A 20,094-nucleotide genomic window follows, 5' to 3' on the forward strand; every position below is an offset into this window, starting at 1 on the left:
TACACTCAGTCAGTCTGAGGGGTTTAGTCATTAGTCTTGGTTACTTGTGTACATGGAAAATCCCCAGACCCAGTTCTTTTACCGTCACCCCACATTATTCAAAGCCTGAAAAAGGGATGAAAGACAAGAAGCAAGAATCACATGTACCTGCACATGTATCTTCATGTCCATCTACAAACTGCCCACTCTGTCCTCTGTAGCTGCTCCCCAGCTTAGAATAAGATTATATATCAGCTAATTTAGTATTAGTATTTGTTTGTCCCCTGATTGTTGCTGTCTCTCTGCTAGTGTTACTGTTGAACTGCTGTATGAAGCCATATGGACTGTAAATAATGATCCATTTACTCACAGAGTTTTGAGTTACTTGTACTTGTTTCATATGCCTGTGTGCTTTTACTCTGCTAGATTTAAGAGGCACGTACCGAGACTCTGAGATATAAGGGCCTAAATTTACACCGATTTCTGTTGGAAATATCCAAAATATTTTTTCAATATAATGGAACTTAACATTAAATCTGACTCACTTCTAACTATTCTTGGAATGCTGAAGGAATGAAGCAGGTAGCCCAACAACATGTTTGTGCTACAGCTGCTTACTACTAGCTTACTACTTTTCTTTTTTATTTTGGAAAACCTTAAAAAAAAGCATGGCTAACTGAGCTAACGGAGACTTTGAATTAAATTTATCCTGTTTGGATGTTAAATTATTCTCAAATTTTATAGCTTCTTTTCCACATGTTATACAGGAGCACTCGTCAAGTTAGAGAACTTGGAACAAGTTTTTCTCCACTTCACAGCTCTTATTTAACATGGGTTTTCTTGAACATTATCAGAACTAGAATTCAATCCATATTATTAAAATAATTCTTTTGGTATTCTTATTTTAACTCAAAGGTGAGAATCCCCCAGATGAAACAATGATGAAGCTTCTCACTTTTAAGTCTTATCATCCCATCATATTTGACTTTTCTAATAATTCTGCAGCGTTGAAGTTGCCACCTGAGGTTCCTGGTGGAAGTAAAATCAGACAACCCACTGAGTCTCAGCTCCTTCATCTGCATTGGGGACATTAGCTGGAGCGATAACATTCTACAAGACATACTTCGTCTGTGGAGCAATTGACAAACTGCTCGTATGAGAATGTTTACATCAACTGAGCATCTCATTTTAGGTTGATGTGCAGTTTTCTATTACAAATGCAGCAGAGCGGTGAAGAGAAAAATCTTAGGAGAAGTTGCAACTTGTAGAAACTTTAATGTCGACAAACAAAAGTGAGTAAGAGAGTTTTGCAAAAAGTCAAAACAAGCACAAAAAGTTTGAAGTTAATACGCAAATATCACGACAACCACTGAGAAAAACACAAAGAAATGTAACAGGGAACTTGCAAGCATGCAGAACTAATATTCTATTTTTAGTATATGCAAAAAAGGAGAATTTTTTTGTATATACAAAATGGTATTTACAACACGTATGCTGCTAATATTTATGTAATGATCTCAAATACACAGGACTGAGATTTCCATGAGTTTATGAAAAATGCAACAACAGGCAATCGAGCAAAAGTTATTCTGTGTTTTCAGAACATTTCCAAATATATTTTATTTTTATTTAGACCCATGGAAGTCTTTGGTGGTGTATCGGGCTGAAAAAAGCTTGAAGTATAACTACAGCCTATACAGCTACCAATGAGATGACACTGACACATGGATCCTGTCCTTACAGATGGAAGCTGCGCTGGTGTTCATCTGACTGACAGTAAAAGCGCTCAGTCCTGAAGGTGAAAGTCTTCTTAACTCATCGTGATCATCTCATATTTGTCCTTCAGACTGCTGTCATCATCCTCTTCGTCTTCCTCGTCCTCCTCCTCTTCCTCCTGGGGCTTCTCGTGCTCGACGTGGGGGTGGTGCAGCTCAATGAACAGGTAGTATATGACAGCCGCGACCACTCCCCCCACCATCGGTCCCGCCACTGGGATCCACCACCAGTTGTCTGCGGTGCTGCGTGCAGAGAAAAGGGAAACAGGAAGGAAGAGTCAAAAACACCAGTGGGAGAAAAAAGAGGCAGCTGTTGATCGCCGGTGCCTCCATCGGATCATGCACAAGCATCGACTGCATCTGTCGAGCGCATGTGACACTATGTAACACGTGTCACCAGCACGGGCTCACTTCGATAAATAGCTCAATGAAAGATTTGAAGAGAGGCAGGGAGATATGTCTGTATTTACATTTTCATTTCACAGAATGTGTCCACATGTTTATAACTGCAAAATTATTTTGTAAGTAAGAGATCATCAAATAAAGTTACTACATAAGTCCACATTTAGTATGTGATGCATAGTTTCTTTGTATACATTAATGATCTATCCTTCAGAAGTTACATATTCCACGCATTTTAATAATAATACCACTTTTAGACTTTTTCACCTAATGGCCAAACTGCCCACCCATCATCATCATATAATCATCTATATGTGATTCGACTCCACCTACCTGAAGACCTCCATCCCCCATCCTGCCACAGCTGTGAACAGTCTGGGTCCCAGGTCTCTGGCTGGGTTCAGGGGGTAGCCACAGTTCAGCCCCATGGACACGCCGATGGCCATGATGATCAGGCCGATGGCCAGCGGCTCGACGCCTTTAGGAGCTCCGATGTTTCCGCCGTCGATGATAGCAAGAATGCACAAAACCAGCATACCTGTTCCCACCACCTTCGAGAGAGGAACAGCAAACCTCTGATTAATGGATGAGTTTGGCTGTGCAGCTTTGATAAACGCTGGTAACATCCCAATTACAATAATATACTACATGGAGCAGCAGTTTCCCAGTGACAGCTTTTACCCATCTGCCATCAGACTATTAAATTCACAACGCACATCATAATAAAGACATAAGCCATGGATACAGTCTAAACGCTGAGCACAACTCAGCTGTAGTTTTTATTTGATATATTAGATATATATTGTTTATATATTGTTTCTTTGTTTAATGTTCTATAACGCGGACCAGTGCACATATTAATATATTCATTAACTCATTTCATGTCATTTATTTGAGGGATTTTTGTGCAATTTGAAGTAACTAAGCTATTTGTTTACTTCACAGTCATATAATATGCCATCATGTGAATTTCTTCAAACTTCTATTATAACTATAATTTTCTAACTGAAAACATCTGAATACAAATTAATAAAACATGTCCAGTTAATGTGTATAGTGATCTGGGTGCATTTAAATCACATTTGCAACATCTTAACTCTGATCCCTGCGCAGATGATTCACTCTGACTCAAATCGTACTTGACCTCTGAGCATGAGAATGAAAATAACATTTGCATAAACACAATCGCACTAAGCAGACTTATCGCAGCGCTTTACCTGCTGTGGTTTCCACCATCTTTGGAAACACAAGCAGACGTGTTAATTTTGTATTGCTGCAACAAATAAACAGACTGGAAATGGCGTTAAGTAAATGTGACCTTCTGCAGAGTACCAGGAAATGGACATTAGGGCCAAAAGTGAGCCGAAAAGGGGGTGTTCTCAGACTAAATAGGCCGATCGATTCTGCATTAGCCACATTGGCCAGACTTTACAGTATTTAGAGGCAGAAAGAGAGCGGAGGTCAGTGGTTCACCGCGACTAGAGCTTGCCTGATCAATGAAGCCGCCGAGGACTGACAGGTGTCTGCCGGGGTATGAGGCAAAAATGTGGCCCGTTGCATTGATACCCGTCACTGACAGAATCCCACTGGTGAAGTCCATGAAGGCATCTGTGAGGAGCACAAAGAGACATCTGACATAACTGCAACAAGTCACAGGGATCCATTTCTATCTTGTGCAGTCAAACCCAGGGTTAAAATATTCTCACAGCGGCAGCTGAGTGTTGTGCACTTAATCACTTCTTTACATAACACTTGTTATGGCTTTATATACATATGCAAAGGAGGCTTCACCATAGTATAATCCAAAGACTGCAGCAGCTCCTGCAAAAGCACCAAGAAACTGAGCGATGACGTAGAAAGGAAACTTCCAGATCTTCAGTTTGCCCAAAATTACCATGGCCAAAGACACAGCGGGGTTCACATGGCCCCCTGGGAGAGAGGACAAAGCACAGAGTAAAAGAGGGGTGCAGTGTGTGTGTGTGTGTGTGTATGTGTGGGTGGCTGGCATGATATCCTCTCCATCATTAGTGAGGCTGTCACATTTACAAGAGGCAACAGCAGGGGAGCAGCCCCCCAGGGCGGTTCACGGTTTGTTTTTTTAGAGGCAGAATAAAGGTCACTACCTCAAAAAAACAAAAAAGATTCTGTTGTTATTTTTAATAAGGCCAGGTAGTTTTTATATATATATATATATATGAGAAACCTGCCTGTTATATCTCTTCATGAAATACTATGGGTGGGGGTTTGATTTAATTCAATTCAAACCCCTGCTCACATGAAGTAAGCATTCTCACTGGGACTGAGTCTGGTCTCTGCTATAGACAGATGAACGTAGCCTATGATCAATGCAGTTTGCAGGACATTTAGTGCCCAGGGTTATGTACGACCCCAGAGAGGCTGTGTTAATAAATCAATGGTCAGTACACATTTGGTGGATCTGGACAGAGAGCTGGCACCTTCCTGTTGATGCCGGAGCTGGGGGAGGTGGCACATGGCCGGACAGGAAGCCATAAAGATTTAATACTACAAGCTGCATGCCTCATGAGTATCAATGTTTTTATTACAGCAGCACGTACAAGAGAGTCGTGTCAGATTGTTTTATATGTTCTGGCAGAGACGGTTTGTATTGACTATAAATTAAGAGGTTAAGATAGAACGCTAAACAAACTTTTAACAACTACAATGTTAAAACTTTTTACTTTTGATTTTCTTCACAAGTGTGTCAGCTCTGCTGGCCATGCATAAATTAAGCAGAGCTAATCGGGGTCTTGCAGCCCATCTGAGGCCAACTTTATGTCAGCAGAAATAAAGAATTAACTAAATAAGAGCAACATTAAAAGCGGCATTTACCTGAAACTCCACCGGCCACATACGCTGCCATCATCAGGCCTACAGAGAAGCCGATGTGGACGGTGAGGGGTTCGCCCAGGGTGTTTCGACTGAGGACGGTCTGAGCGACGGAGCCGCAGCCAAACAGCTGACAAACAGAGAGGAACATATCATTAATCAAACTGAAATAAAGCAATCAAATCAGCTGAAGGAATTACAGGAACTTCTAAAGCGAGCAGATGCAATGTTTGATTTCTGAGAAAAAAAATAGTTTCATTCTAAAAGAAAAGAATACTTACAACCAAGACAAACGTTCCCAGGAATTCTGCCAGAAATTCCTTAAATATTCCATGTTTTAGAGCACAGTGTTGCCTCATGCTTCTCTTGTTTTGTACTTCCATGTATCGCCGTGCCAACAGATGTCAAAACTGTCAGGCGCTTTGAATCCCTGGAGCTCATTAGAGTCACATCTCCACCTCTGCACAGCCTCAGCCATTAAGAGCAGGCCATTGATCCATTCGTACAACTACCATTCTGACAGAGTTTCATAGCTGAGGGTTACCAGCAGATGAGTTTTGTGTTGTTTTTACATTTAAACTAAGCTTTCTCTCATTTTTTTGTTCAAAGTCAAAGTCTCAGACTGACAGAAATGTCACACAGCTGTATTTATTTCAGTGTCTGGAGGCGTATATACACTGGTGAATGTTGAAAAAAGCATTTTAGTGCATTTAGTTATTATCTTAAGAACGTTCACGCCACGTCATATTCATTAATACACCAACAGAATAAATTAGAGATTAAGAATAATCAAGTTGGTCTGATAATGCAGTTATAAATATCACCACAAGAGGTCAGCATTGGCAAGGTGCCATGCAGCTCAAGGTGGAAGTCACACCTGAGTTGTTAATGACATTTTACTCAATTGTGAAATGTTCACAGTGACATTAAATTCCAGATTGAATTCTTTTTAAGCGCGGGTCAGTCAGATCCCAGGTCGTCTAAGTCGTTCACATCGTCCTCTGCGACCTTAGTGAGGGGAGTGGCCTTCTTCTTCCGCCTGTTGAAGCAAAAACATTAAATGATGGTGATGACGTGATTTAGTGCAGCGGCATGTTAAAGGCAGAGAGCGATCGATCACCTCATCTCATTCCGCACTGCACTCAGCTGGCTGTGAAGCTGCTCGTTGGCCTCCATCTGCTCATCCAGCTCTCTCTGCAACTTCTTTTTAGCGTGTTCCAGACGCTCGATCTCCTCCTCCGCCTCGTCCATCTGCCTCTTCGCCGTCTTTAGCCTCTGAGTCAGCTGCAGAGTTCGGGGAAAAACGAGATAAAGAATCACGAGTCGAGTCGCCTGCTGAAGAGAACATCGTAACAAGGTTTTATTCGTGGTTAAAGATGTGTCGACCTGGTCCGTCTGGCTCTGCAGGTTGAGGCGCTCCTCGTCTCCCTGCATTTTCATCTCCTTCAGCTTGCGCTCCAGCCTGCGGTTCACTTGTTGTAAGTTGTTGTTGTCCCTGAGAGCAAAAGCAACAAGGGATCATGTGCCTGTTTTTTCCTCCAGCTTTGTGTAACTTAACACACTCCTAGTGTGCAGACCAGAGATGATTTTTCTTACAACCAAGTGATAAATGGGTCCACCACTCACTGAGAGCCAGGACCAAGAATCTGAGTTTCTGTAGTTGCACTGATCCATACAGCCTTAAGCCATATTAATGTCTAAAACTGATGAGAAGTTGTTAAAGTAAGGTCACTTTTTGCTGTGTGTTTGCTCACTTCTCTTCTCCTTGCAACCTCTCCTCCAGCTCCTGGATGCGGATGTTGAGCTTGGAGACGAGTGAGTCCTGGTTGCTCTTCTGTGAACCTTCCAGATGAGCCACTCTGCTTTTAAGGTCCTTATTCTGCCAGAGAGAATACGATGAAGAATTTTAGCTTTTTAAAAAAAAAAAAAAAATCTGTAATAGCAACATGAAGCAGTAGTTTCTCAGGGTGGTCGCAGTTTTGTTTGCTTCTTGCACAAGAATGTAAGAGCTTGAGGTTGTTATTCCACGGATCCAAAGGGGGGAGGCAATGGTATATTAAACAAAGTAGGAAAAAACAAGCTTTGCAAAACTTTGCACAGTTGTTAACCCTCAAGCATGTAAGCAATACAGTTTGGTGAGCAATGCTGAGAGTAAGCTGAACCTTTTTGTATCTTTACAAGAAATTTTAAAAAAAAACTCTGCAGGGCACCTTTGAGCAGGTTTCCATTAACACCATTAACATCAATGCTGATATTGAACATGAATCTTACAATTTGAACGCCATGCTGATTTTATTCCACATGCATTTACATGAGTATTTCACTTGATTTTGGTTATTATTTAAAAGCAAAAGCTTAAAAGAGCTGAGTATCTAACTTGGATCTTAACCCTCATTTTTCAGCAGCAGTCTCTTGCATCACATTGACTCCACCTTAAGATTTTTTTTTCTCCAGAAACGATTTCACTCTGTTTAGCTGTCTGGTGTTGGGGGGTTAGGGATAATTACCTGCCTCTCCAGGCTTATCTTATCGCACTCCAGATCCTGCCTGGCAGATCTCTCCTGCATCAGTTCATTCCGCATCTGATCCATCTGTTAATGCAGAGAGAAACATAGTTTTTATTATCCATTATACATGTACTGCATAACATCGCACATAAGAAATACAGCTGGGACATATGGACACTGAACTACTAATTTATTATTTGCTGAGCTTGTACTTCATATGTTTTCCCCCTGAAAGTAGACTTTTACTTATTTTCTCTAAACACTCAGTTTGAGGTGTTTTTTTCCCTGTTGGTTCAATGTGACGTCAAAGAAATTGATATTCTTGCTTAGAGACACAAAGGCATCTCAGATGCACAGAGTTGCCCGGAGGCTGTGAGGACAGACGCATCTACCTCCTACCGTTCAAACGTTTTGTTTGTGATGGGCAGCCAATCAGAGGAAAGTTCGCTTAAAGAGAGGAGGACAAAGTATAAATTGCAGGGTAACCTTTGAATAATGCAAGAAACATTGATTTAAAAGGAATATAAGGCACTAGAAATGTGCACAAGGGTTCTCCTTTAACACTAAACCTCACAACTTGCTTTCCGTTCACATGCATTCTCTTCAATACTGACTGCAAACAAGACCATGTGTTATTACAAACTTTCAGTTTAAATAAAAGGTTTCCATAAAAACAGGGGAAATTCAGTCCGGTCTGAGCGGACACATCAGATCTAAAGGCTCTCCTCACTAATAACATCCAGAGGCCCAGAGGAGGGAGTGTGAATACTTGCTCACAATAGTTAGCTGTTTTTTGGGGGAGCAGGGAGTGGGGGTGGGGGGCTTAGTAGTTTAACCAAAAGAGCATTTTGTGTCACCTACTGTGTACTACTTTGCTCCCCTAAACGTAGGCCAGCATTAAAAGCACACTGAAGATGAGGAAGCGGTGAAGAAGCATGATTAATGACCAGACGAAACAACAAAACAAACTTGTTTTACGCGCAGCTCAGAAACATCAGCAGCTTTGGGTGTTTGCAGAGAAATCTGAGCTCTCAGCTCAACATCTGTTTATGATCAAAACAGAGCTGAGGGCCCAAAATTGAGACAGGCAATAAATCTATCACTGGTAGGTTGTTGTTTTTGTGGAGGGAAATTCATGAGCATTAGAAAAATGCAAAATGTGAGCTTCATCTGGAAAAAAAAACACACACACAAAAAAACAGCAAAGACAACAAGGGAGTAAACCTGCCTGCTCCTTGGTTTTGTCTAATCGCTCCATCAAGCGGTCAGCACTGCCGCGCTCATCACAAAGGTCTTCTTCCAGGTGGCTGATGCGCTCCTGAGAGGAGAGGAAATGAATGAAAAGATGCTTCAAACCATCATCGACTTCATTTAAATTGCACGCTGGAAGCACAGGGGACATGAGATATTTATCTCTGGAGAATGTGGTTAGAAAGCTGACTCAGATTAGACGAGGGTATTGGGTAACATTATACAAGGAAGCCTTCAGGAAAAATGCACAAAAAAACCCGCTTTGCTATTATGTTAAACTCTGCTTGCGTTAGCAGTGGATGTGTGTGTGTGGGGGGTGGGGGTAGGTAGAAGAAGGTTTCTGAGAACGGTCGGACAGGTCTGATAACTTTCAACAGTAAATACGCTCTTCCTCGGTTGATACAAAGTGTCAACAGTGCGCACGCTGGTATCACTGTGTAATGTTTTTGCATCGGCAAGACAAACAGGGCTGAGCTGCGAGACGCTGTTTCCAGTGAACTTCTCCTCACCCAGAGCAGGTACAGGTGACAGTGCAAATACACGCAGAGGAACAGGTAAACATTACGTGTGTGACTGCGCGCTCTTACACGTGTTATAGCTGGGAATATTACTGTTGCCATCTAACCATGTGGGTAGATTTTCATCTTTAAGCTTAAACTGGAGGATTAGATCTACAGTGAACTCTGAGATACTTTTGTATTACTTGGTTTTATTAATGCAGCCACACAAATTTTAGTAAAAAGTCTCGCTCCAGGTCTGTATAAACAAGAGGCAAGCACCTGGAAAAGACAGTTTAACAATGCTTCATTTTAACCTTTCCCTTTCTGCACCCATAGGGATGTAGGTAAATGAGCAGACACTGTAAGACAGACACTTAAGTGATTACAGGATTGTTTTTCCATCTGCAGTCATTTTTTTCTCTAATTCTGCCCTGGGAACCTCAGCACCTTTCCCCTCATATCTGGAAACTCTGGTGTGGAAAGAGCAACAGCAAGAACAGTAAAGAACACTGCAGACATAAATAACAGCAGGCAGGCCACTGAATGAGTTAGAAATAACAGGAAAAGGAGGGGGTGGGCAATAGGTGGGTTGCAAAGTGGCTTGCACGGGCAGCAGAACAGTATCCAGACTAAAACAACTTAAATACTGTGACTATATGAAATTCTATTACGGATGATAACAGCTGACTAAAAGGACTTCCACTCCTTGGCTAGTTTGGAGATACAATTAAGCTCAATTTGTTACAATGTTTAATGTAAAATATTTTTAACAAATAAGTATATTAACTAAGGTGAAATAAAGGCTACGTCCACACTAGCCCGGATAGAGTTGTGCGTCCACATTGAAACGGCCGAAAACACTTACGTTCCAGTACTGCGCATGCGTGAAACGCAAGACGATTCGGCCTGCCTGATTTCTGTCTGCCGCATATTTACTTTCCGGCTCTTTGAAAGGTCAAGTTTTTAAATGGATTACCGATGAGGTGGACTTGTTGCTGCGAGTAACACAAAAGTACAAAGTTGCAAAAGCGAGTGAGAATTAACAAATTTGAAGAAAAGCTATCTGAAGCATGTACAAACTGATATTAATCTTTAATAGGGCTGTCGAAATTGAGAGCAAACAAAACAACTGCTGCCCTCCGCTTTCTTTGTTTAATTGGTCACATGACTGCATCACATGACTAAAATGCGTCATTGTTTTCCAAGGTCTCATTTTTCGCTGTCCACACTGCGACGCGAAAGCACCGTCTTCAAATTTATTCATTTTCAAAACGCTGCGTTTTCCTTCGGGGAAAACGCCTTGTAGACGGGAGGCCAAAACGGAGAGAAAACGATGCGTTTTCAAATGAAAGCGCATTAGTGTGGAAGTAGCCAAAGTGTTACCAACAGTCTTGTGTTCACTTGGGCTATGTCCACACGTACCCGGGTATTTTTGAAAACGCAGATTTGCACCTTTCGTCCACACGTAAACGGCGTTTTTTGTCACTGAAAACGGAGATTTTAAAAAAACTCCGGCCAGGGTGGATATTTTCTAAAACTCCGTTTTTGCATTTACGTGTGGACAAACGCAGCGTCAAAGATGTGCGCCTTTTCTGACGTCACAGTGTGCGCCACGTTATTGTTTCGGTGAAATGAATTTCTACAATACTGTTAATTGTAGTCTCTGCAGTGTTTAAATGCTTACATATACACACACAGTTACTGTCCCTCCACACATACGACTCGGTTCTGCTTCTATGCCCCAGCTTTGTTTACTTTTTCCCACCGAGGCTTCTAGACTTCTGATTGGCCAACATTTCTACACGGTTAGGAATATAGCGCCACCTGCTGCTTTGGCATGTTCCTAGCAGCGTTTTCCTTCATTTCTGCCTTTACGTGTGGACGGGATTATTTTTTAAAACGAAAACGGAAAATTTCCGTTTTCAAAAATACCCGTGTACGTGTGGACGGAGTAAAATAAAATAAAAAATGGGGTAGGAACAGGTTATTTTGTTTCTGTTACCATCCGAATGTAATTATATTGTTTCAGAAGGTAACCATCAATCCATCCATATGTTTTTGCTTATCCAATAAAATGACACAGGAGGTGCTGGAGCCTATCTCAGCCACCATGGGGTGAGAGGCGGGGTACACCCTGGACACGTTAACAGTCTGTCACAGGACTAACACAGAGAGACAGGAAACTATTCAAATTCACCAGTTAACCAGGCCCCTAAAAATGCATGCCTTTGGAAAACCAGAAAACATGCAAACTCCACACCGAAAAGCCTGATGGAGCAATTGAACCCACAACCTTCTTGCTGTGAGGTAACAGTGGTAACCACCGCTGCATTTTGAGTTTGACAAGCTGGAGGTTCAGAGATGTTTTTACCTCCATGAGTTTGACCTGGCGCTCTCGCTCGTCCATCGCGGCAACATTCCTCTCCTCCAGCTCCTCCACCTTCTGCTCCAGCTGCCGGCCCCTCAGCTGGGCCTCCTGCTGCTCCCTGCGACACCTCCGCAGATCCTCCTCCAGAGGAAACAGCTGAACAAGAAAACAGCTCAAAGGTTAAACACAAAGCAACATGCAATGTCCGGTGCTGAGCAGTAAAGCAGACACTTCTACAGACAACACATAATCCGTAGAGTCTGACCACTTTTATTCAAAATCATACAAAACGTGCATGTTCTCATACTCTTATTTTTCTTTTGGTGACTAAGACTAATTCATGCTGATGAATCAGGGAGACGGTGAGCACCACACCTCTTCCTGCAGATTTTTGGCTGCCTGTCTGGATTTCTCCAGCTCTGCTCCCTTTTCCTGCAGCTGTCTCCGCAGCTCGGCCAAGTCCCTCTGACTCTTTTCTTTGGCCTCATCGACCTGGTTCTGAAGCACATCTGTGGACGCCTCACACTCCTCTATGATGCCATTCATCTACCCGTGCAGATAAACAAAGAGCTCAGATAAGCGAGACATAGGAGATGAAAGAAGTTATGCAAGCACGAGACTTAACAGCTGTTTCTGGTGATCTCATGGCTTCAGGGTTAAGATAGCAGACTTTCAGGCCTCATTTGGCTCCAAGAACACATAGAATTTTTTTGGAAGGCCTTAAAAGAATAGTTTATGTCCCCCTCTCACCTTCCTCTGCAGTTGCTCCATGGCCCTGTCCTGCAGCCTTCTCTCATCTTCCAGCTCAGTTTTTGTCTTCCACAGCTCCTCCACTTGCTTCTTCTCCTCCCTGAGCTTCTCTTTCAGGTCTCTGTGCTCATGGTTCAATTTGGCTAGTTTACCCTGTCAGAAGAAAACCCAGAGTAAAGAATTCATTTCAAGAGCATAGCTATGATGCTCATGAAATAATATGATATAGTAGACATGATGAAGTGTGCTCCATTTTTCTCCCGCTCAACCTTATTTCCTTGATACCTGCACGTCTTCCAAGCGAGTGAGCAGCGACTTGTTAGACTGACACATCTCTTCTTCATTCCTCCTCACATCGTCCAGCATTTCCTCAACCTGTTGCTTTTCCCTCTGAAACGGCATGAAGCAAAAGAAAACTGAACAAACTGAAAATTTGACATTTATCTCCCTACATTTGCACCCCTTTCCTCACCTCAAGCTGCTTTGATCTCTGCTCCAACTGTCTTTCTGTGGTTTTGTACTCCTGGATCACCTGATTCAGCTGCTCCAACTTGTTGTTAAGCTCTTGCACCTTCCCTCTCAGCTGATCTCTCTCCTGGCTCAGCTCCTTCAGTTGCACCTTAGCTGCACCGCTCTCCTCCTCCGCCTCGAGCTTCTTCTGGCAGAGCAGAGCATTGCTCTGAGAGACAGGGCGAAAGCAAAGTGTGAGATCAACATCGAAATATGACGTGACACAGGGGTGTGATAGATCAGAGCAAATGGAGGTATGTTTCCTGGTACCTCTTTAACCAGCTCCAAGTGCCCGAGCAGCTTCTGAAGCTCCTGTTCGTGCTCCTCCTTCAGAGCAGAGGTGTATATATCCTGAGTCTCCACCTCCTCTTTAAGTGCTCCCTTCAGGGCACTGAGCTCCCTCTCTCTGCGATGCAGCAAGTCCTCCTGCTCTTCCTTCACCTGTAGCATCTCCTGAAATTCTGCATGCAGCTGGGATAAATCCTGTCAAATTCACCATCACAAATATATATTTAAGGGAAAAAGCTGCTTTACATCTGCTATATTTTGGCTCGCGGGCTTTCATTTACCTGCAGAAGGACTTCTTTCTCTTCATTTATCACCTCTGCTTTCTTTGCTCGGTCCAGCTCGTCGTGCATCTCTGAGAGCTGCTGCTGAAGGTCCTGCATCTCTGCTTTAGCTCTCTCTTTCTCAGCCTTCATTTGAGCCACCCTGGCAACATACGAGAACAGATTCATATTTCATATCAAAGACAGGAGCTCGCTTATTCTCCTTAAATGCTGCAAAAAGCTGCTTAACTGGAATAGACTGAAAAACAGGAATCTTCACTTTTGAAACAAACTACCACTAAACCAAAAGTGTATTCAACTAACTGCTTTCAGTTCAATGCCCTTCATCCAATCATACATCAGAGTGCACTCAAGTGACCAGAGAGCATGAGCAGAGGCTTACACGAAGACCCTGAAAAACAGCATTGAGTTAAAGTTCTGTATCTCAGGATTTCATTAAAATAATGTTGTTGAGTTTTTTTCCAGTGGGAAAAATACTAATTTGTCTTTTTGCTTAGTTTAGAAGATCAAAAGCACTTTGTAATATGGCAGCAGTACTAGTTCCGTCAAAAAGCAACAAATCCTCCAGATCAGCAGGCTGTGCAGTATCATTTTTATTTTAAAATGCACGTGCTGGGCTCTTTCATGACCAGTAGCACTTGGACTTGGACCTGACCATTTAAATCCCAACAGTCGGTTTGTATATGGAGTGCTTCACCTAAACTGCAGAAACATGACACATTCAGGCTTGGCGAGTCTAGTTTGACTTTAGTGTCAGATGGCTGCCCCGCCCTGAGCCTGGTTCTGCAGGAGGTTTCTTCCTTTTAAAGGGGTGTTCTTCCTTCCCACTGTTGCCAAGTGCTTGCTGTTAGGGGGCTGACTGATTATTGTGTCTTCACCTTACAATATAAAGTGCACTAAGGCATTTGTTGTGATTTGGCACTAAATAATTAAAACCAAATTAAACTGAATCACTAGGCAGAGCTTTACTTTAAAGCTTTGGTGAATGACCTGAAGGTCACAGCCTTACTCCTCTTTGGTAAACTGAAGTTCTGCCTCAACTTCTCCCAGCTTGTCCCTGAGTTGGCTGAGCTCAGCTTGGCTTTTTATCAGCTCTTCCTGAAGTTTCTTCTTTTCTGTCCTCGCCTTCTCACAGGCTTTGGCTAAAGTCATTTCATTCTGCAGGAAAAGAACAACAACAGACAGGGACATTGTCAGTCACAGGAAGAGGAAGTGAGCTGTTTGGAGGTGACGCAGCAGGATGGGGCTACACTACACCTTCATCTCAGCGTCTAGTCTTTGCCTCAGTTCCGACACTTCTTTCTCCAGCTCTGCCTGTTTCTCCCGCAGGAGCTTTATCGCCTCTTCGTAGTCCTAAAAGCAAAACATTGCAATAATATAAGCAGTTTCAGACAAACACAATAAATCACATTGGAGAGTGAGCTGCCCTGACGAACATCTCATGCCAACACTGACTTTCTCCTCCTGCTCCACATTGGCAGCAGTTCTCCATTTGAGCTTGTTGATCCTCCGAAAGAGCAGGTGGACCTTTCTATGGGTGGTGGAGTCGTCATCAGTCGTTCTGGGCAGCAAGAAAAAATATTTAGCAAACACAGTAACAACACCGATGAAAAGATGAAACTTGATCTGGTTGCGGCAGGGCAGGACCTCCTCTGAGCGTGATGTCAAGTAGCTTTGGTATGCAGAAATAAAACATTGTTCACTTGACCTCTCTTAGGGGTACAACACATAATTCAGCATTTTTTTGTAAATAAATTGCACCAAACAGGCACTGGTAGATGTTTCAAACTTTCCAAGTGCAGCAGATATTTTATCAGTAAAAACATGGTCGTGCTCTACATTCCTGACTTGAGAACACACATCTGGAGCAGCTCCCCGTATCAGACTGCACTGCCTGATCTCAACCACACACTCACCACTAGACCAACAGGGAGTACTGAATATACTATTATGAAAAATGAGACAATGTTATACACAACAAATATAACTTGTTTTTGTTCGATTGGTTTTTTATTGGAAATTAGGTTGAAAACAGGAAACAAAACTTGTTTATTAAGATAGTTTAGAGTAACAGCAGAGCCGTTATGGAAGATATTACATATTTTAGATGGAGCCTAGACAACTGCCCCCATCACCCGGACCACTTGCTTATCTGATCTCAAGCTCAAACAAGCTGTTTCTCATGGAAAATGTATAGATAAAGTCTACATCCTTCAGAGTTTATGATTTATAAGTATTGTATGTACTGTTTGTGCAATGTTAACCATGTTGCCAGATCGTCTGTAAAGCACAAACATCTCCACCGCACGTGTTCACATTAGTGCACAACTCCTCTATTTTGAGTCTGATATACGGATATACTGGTAAGGAAGTATGTGGGGCATTGCAGGTGAGGTGTGGATGAGCAGGGGGGGGAATATAGAATGAGACCAAGTCAATTAAATTGTTTTTTAAGGAAAAAGAAAAAAGGGGAAACTATATTATACTTTTATTTCAGTAAAATTCCTTTGTTATTGCTAATAATTTATTTTAAAAAGGGTCTAAATCTCACAACAGGTCATATCCTGTTTGCTAGACTTCAGAGAGCTAATAATGTGACAGCCTATAAAGTAATCCAGAACACTGTCATCTGACATTTCTAAACTTTTGCTTTTGTGCACTTTAAACAAACAAAATTGAAAACGCTGAACTTTAGAGGTGCCGGTCACTGTTCTTTGTAACTGTTTGCACAAAGCCTTGCTCGCTGCTCCTCCAAGTTTACAGTGTGTGCTTAAACGCTAACAATACAAATCAAGCTGCCTTTCCTGTTGGAGTCTCTTATTTAAGGTATAGGCAAACACCGTAATTCAACCCATTTGCAAGAAATCAAATATATGCTCTATAGTTCCTAAAATGTCTGTTTGCCCCTTTAAAGTAAAGTGCCGAAAGCTTGGGGGGACTTACCCAGCCTTCAGGTAAGTGAACAGCATTTGTTTCGTCGTGTCTTCGGCTGGATCTACTGAGAGCTCTTGCTGTCCTTTCAGAAGATCGGGAGTGACCTGATTAGGGAACATACGGCAAATAAATCTGATCTTTCAAATGACAACTTTGCCCTAAAACAAAAGCCTGTACCTGTGCATCTCTTTCATCAGATTCATCAGCCCGGTCACCTCTTGATGCTTTCTCTGCTCTGTGAAGCCCTTTGGCGGTCGTATCTTTGTTGCTTGGTGGCTTTAAGTTGACTTCTCCACTGAGGAGTCGAGCCCTGGCCGATCCAGGAGGGTACATCCCGCCCTTCAGAGACGAGTTCCTGCTAGCTGAAGGGGAGGGCGAGGAGGATTCAGAGGTTCGACTGCTGTCCACGCTGCGTGACCGACGACACTCCTCGAGGTTCAGCCTGTTCCTCGGGCCTCTTCCCCTCCGTTGGTTGCTGTTAAACTGGCTTATTAGTTTCCCTACAGAAATGATGGAGTCGGTCTCCACTAAGTTTGGGGACCTTGGAGAAATTTGTCCACCAGATGGAGGCGCCTTGTTCTGGGTCAACTCAGCAGGGTCTTCTCCTGGGCCCTCAGCAGGCAGAGGGATCCTGGGTTTGGTCACGTTGGTAGTCGGTTTGTTTGAGGCTGTTTGTGAAGGAAACCCCGGGCTCAGTTTATTATTTTCAGGGCTGTAGGATCTCATGATCTCTGGGCGTTTCTGATAATTAAACACGGGGGAGTTAACCATCTTCTGTGGCTCAGGTGATAGCTGTCTGTCATCCATGGACCTTCGCGCCATACCCGGGTTGTACCCTGCCTGGTGAGTGATGACAGAAACGTCCCTGTTGCTGTCCTGGCTTGAACTGTTCAGAACCACATAGGGTTGACCTTTAATCCCTTGAACCTGAATCCTCACTCCAAACGAGTTGTCCTGGCTGCCCCTGTGACTGTGCTCCAGCATGTAGCCCCTCTGTGTCCTGATGTCTGGAGAACCGCTCGGCCTGTGAGACTCCATCCCAACCCTTCTGGAGATAAACTGGTGGTAACACGCACAGACAGGTATGTTAAAAATGACACCAAGAGGGAGACTGCACGGGAGAGTGAATTGAAAACCGATGCTTCAGGTTGGTCAGGCCTTATCATCTGTTTACAAAACACTGGAGCAGGGTTGGAGCTTAAGAGGGAACGTAAGGACAGACATCGAAGGAGCTCCTCCCACAGCTGCACATAAAGACACAATAAATGGATGCTGGTGAGTGCCTGATATTGCTGTGCAATGAAAACAGCTCTTTCTGTGTGCTAATGACAGCGTACTATTGTACAGCCCGAGCTGAGCCAACTGCATGACGACTACAACTGGCTGAGGTGGAGAGGTGTCGTCATCCGCTCCGTCGTATGACACTTGAGGAAAATGTTTGTCAACAAACACACTACTGTGAGGCTGTAACACACAAACACAATAGAAGACAGTATGGTGTCTTCCTACGAGCCCCATCCTTAGCATGCTGCCACTCCAAATAACCCTCGAATGACCAACACTTTTACAGAAGTGACCCGGTGAGGTCATTTGTGACCCCAATATATTGTAGGCAATAATATATATATTTTTATTTCACTCTACATGGCTTTATTGTGCGTATATCTTTTCCTTTAACTATTCCAAAATGTGCTGATTTAGTTAACTATCAATGTTATGGAAAATAATCATGATAATAATAATAGTTTTAAGGGATTTATAAGCACCACAAAATCAGAAAAAAGAGAGAAACACATTAAAAATGTTCATTTTTCAGCCAGTCCAGCCTCAGTTCATTGCGATGTTTGAACTTAGACTAACTAAACAGTAACTTTCACCAATCACCTATCAGTCATAAACTACTTTTGGTTGCCAGGTTGTAGAAAAAACAGCACTCCGCTGCTTTGTCCTGTTAGTTTAAATTGACCAGCCCCCTTCAATTCCCCTTAAATCGACTGCTCAGCTGATGTTAAGTAAAAGTTAAATGACTTGGTTAAAAAAAAAAGACAGCAAATTGTCCCATTGGTGGGTTTTCTACAACCTGCCATGTTCATGCGTAATAAGAGCTTCTAACGTTTCATTGGGTCGTTCTTACTTTGTCATTCTAGGTACTTAACATGAACTCATTTGTCCTTGGATACTACAGTATCTGCCACTCACACACTTTATCCGGATAAACTTTACTTCGCTACTTTAAAAAGGATACAAGAACTCTACCTGCTTCTGTTGTAAAAAGACCGCGACTTAATGAAAAGGTGTAGTAAAAAGTTGGAGTAACATCTTTAAACGCGCTGCTGATCACCGCAGATGGGGTATCTTTGAAGGATTGAGGTCGTTCGCGTTATTTAGAGCAGGTTTTGTTCTTAATCTCAAACTTACCGTATTGTGTGAGCGCTGACTTGTCCTCCTCCTCCTCTGTCCGATCGGACTGTCCAGCCTCCACCCGCCGAGACATGATCAGCCCCGCTCAGAGAGGCGTTCACTGTCACACAGAAACATCATATGACTGCTGCTGCTGCTGCCTAGTGCTCGCTTTGAGGTAGGCTTATACATAAATCTATAATAATGATACGAAGAATTCCCTACATGTATTAGTAGTTCTGCAGTTCTAAAGCACGTTTAGTTATTTCTGATTCATGATTATTTAGGATTCATATCCTTATAATACTTCCTCTTTTCTTTCTTTTCATGTATTTATTTATTTGTTTTTGAAAGGGTCGAAATATTTTAACTACAAATATTCGAGCTAAAAAATAAATAAATAAAGGCATGGGTAAAGGAGTTTTTTGGTTTTGTTTTGTTCTTTGTTTTTTTTTATTGCAGGTGATTTTTTTTTTTTTTTTACCTGGCAACTCACACAAAATCCAGATTTGATTTCAAAGAGGTCTTAAAGGAAGCTGCCTTGTTGATATTTGGCTAAAGTTCTTATTGTTTGTAAAACTGTATTAATTTATATTTGTGGCAACATTTGCAAATTCGTGGCATATGCAGTACTGTGCAAAAGTCTTGAGTGACTTTATAATTTACTTGGAAAATTGGGAGTAGGTGCAGCAGTTTATTCAAAAAACCAAAAAGCAAAGCAAAAACTGAGTTTGTGCAATTCAACACGTTTTGTTATGACCGCCTTTATTCTTCAACACAGTCTGAACTCTTAGACAAGTTTTCTTGTTATTCCTTTCAGTAGACTTCAGGAAAAGTTTTCCATGAAGGACATTCAAAGATGCCCAGCATCCCTAGCTGAAAGCCAAAACCATGACAGAGCCACCACCGTGTTTCACAGATGGCCGCAGACGCTCACTGTTGTACTTGTTTCTTGACCTCCTACATACATACCGAAGATTATTTAAATTTGGATTCATCACACTACGAGGCCTGATTTTAAATCCAGTTCTGGTGTAATTTGGCGTGCTGCAGACTTTCCGTCCTTGTTTCCTGCTTTTAATAGCCACCCTTCCACTGAGACCATTTCTGGCATGACTTTCAGATTCTTCTTCACTTGTCCAGTTTCCTCGCATTACTTAAAGACACACAGCACACCATGCCAAGATACACCAGCAAATAGTTCTTTGGTGCAAAAAGCTTCATCCCTGTCAAATTTTGCTTGGTAGTTTTCATAAATTCGAGAAAGGACAGGGAACAAAATATGTGATTTTTTCACAGTAA

The 20,094-nt window shown here is 42.4% G+C and overlaps 2 protein-coding genes across 3 annotated transcripts; both read right to left on the reverse strand.

Moving 5' to 3' along the window:
- Positions 1-1,234: 1,234 nt before the first annotated feature.
- Positions 1,235-5,483, reverse strand: aqp9a (aquaporin 9a). Its single transcript, XM_026175693.2, has 6 exons — positions 5,285-5,483; positions 5,007-5,133; positions 3,948-4,085; positions 3,646-3,764; positions 2,490-2,707; positions 1,235-1,997 (listed from the first exon to the last, which is right to left on the reverse strand). Exons 1-6 carry the CDS (start codon positions 5,384-5,386, stop codon positions 1,790-1,792), a joined length of 912 nt encoding a protein of 303 aa, XP_026031478.1. The 5' UTR covers positions 5,387-5,483; the 3' UTR covers positions 1,235-1,789.
- A 152-nt stretch (positions 5,484-5,635) lies between these two features.
- LOC113026614 (cingulin-like protein 1) lies at positions 5,636-18,912 on the reverse strand. Of its 2 annotated transcripts, XM_026175589.2 has the most exons (19): positions 18,811-18,912; positions 16,570-17,451; positions 16,402-16,496; positions 14,914-15,019; positions 14,716-14,811; positions 14,468-14,616; positions 13,459-13,600; positions 13,160-13,372; positions 12,852-13,058; positions 12,665-12,769; positions 12,380-12,532; positions 12,005-12,175; positions 11,633-11,785; positions 8,739-8,828; positions 7,511-7,594; positions 6,758-6,882; positions 6,390-6,498; positions 6,124-6,287; positions 5,636-6,042 (listed from the first exon to the last, which is right to left on the reverse strand). In XM_026175589.2, exons 2-19 carry the CDS (start codon positions 17,428-17,430, stop codon positions 5,964-5,966), a joined length of 3,102 nt encoding a protein of 1,033 aa, XP_026031374.2. In that variant the 5' UTR covers positions 17,431-17,451; positions 18,811-18,912; the 3' UTR covers positions 5,636-5,963. The 2 variants fall into 2 exon arrangements, with proteins under 2 accessions (XP_026031374.2, XP_080160807.1); XM_080304681.1 differs by lacking the exon at positions 18,811-18,912 and having other exon boundaries at positions 16,570-17,535.
- Positions 18,913-20,094: the final 1,182 nt, after the last annotated feature.

Source organism: Astatotilapia calliptera, chromosome 7, assembly GCF_964374335.1.
Source record: "Astatotilapia calliptera chromosome 7, fAstCal68.1, whole genome shotgun sequence".
NCBI lineage: Eukaryota > Metazoa > Chordata > Actinopteri > Cichliformes > Cichlidae > Astatotilapia > Astatotilapia calliptera.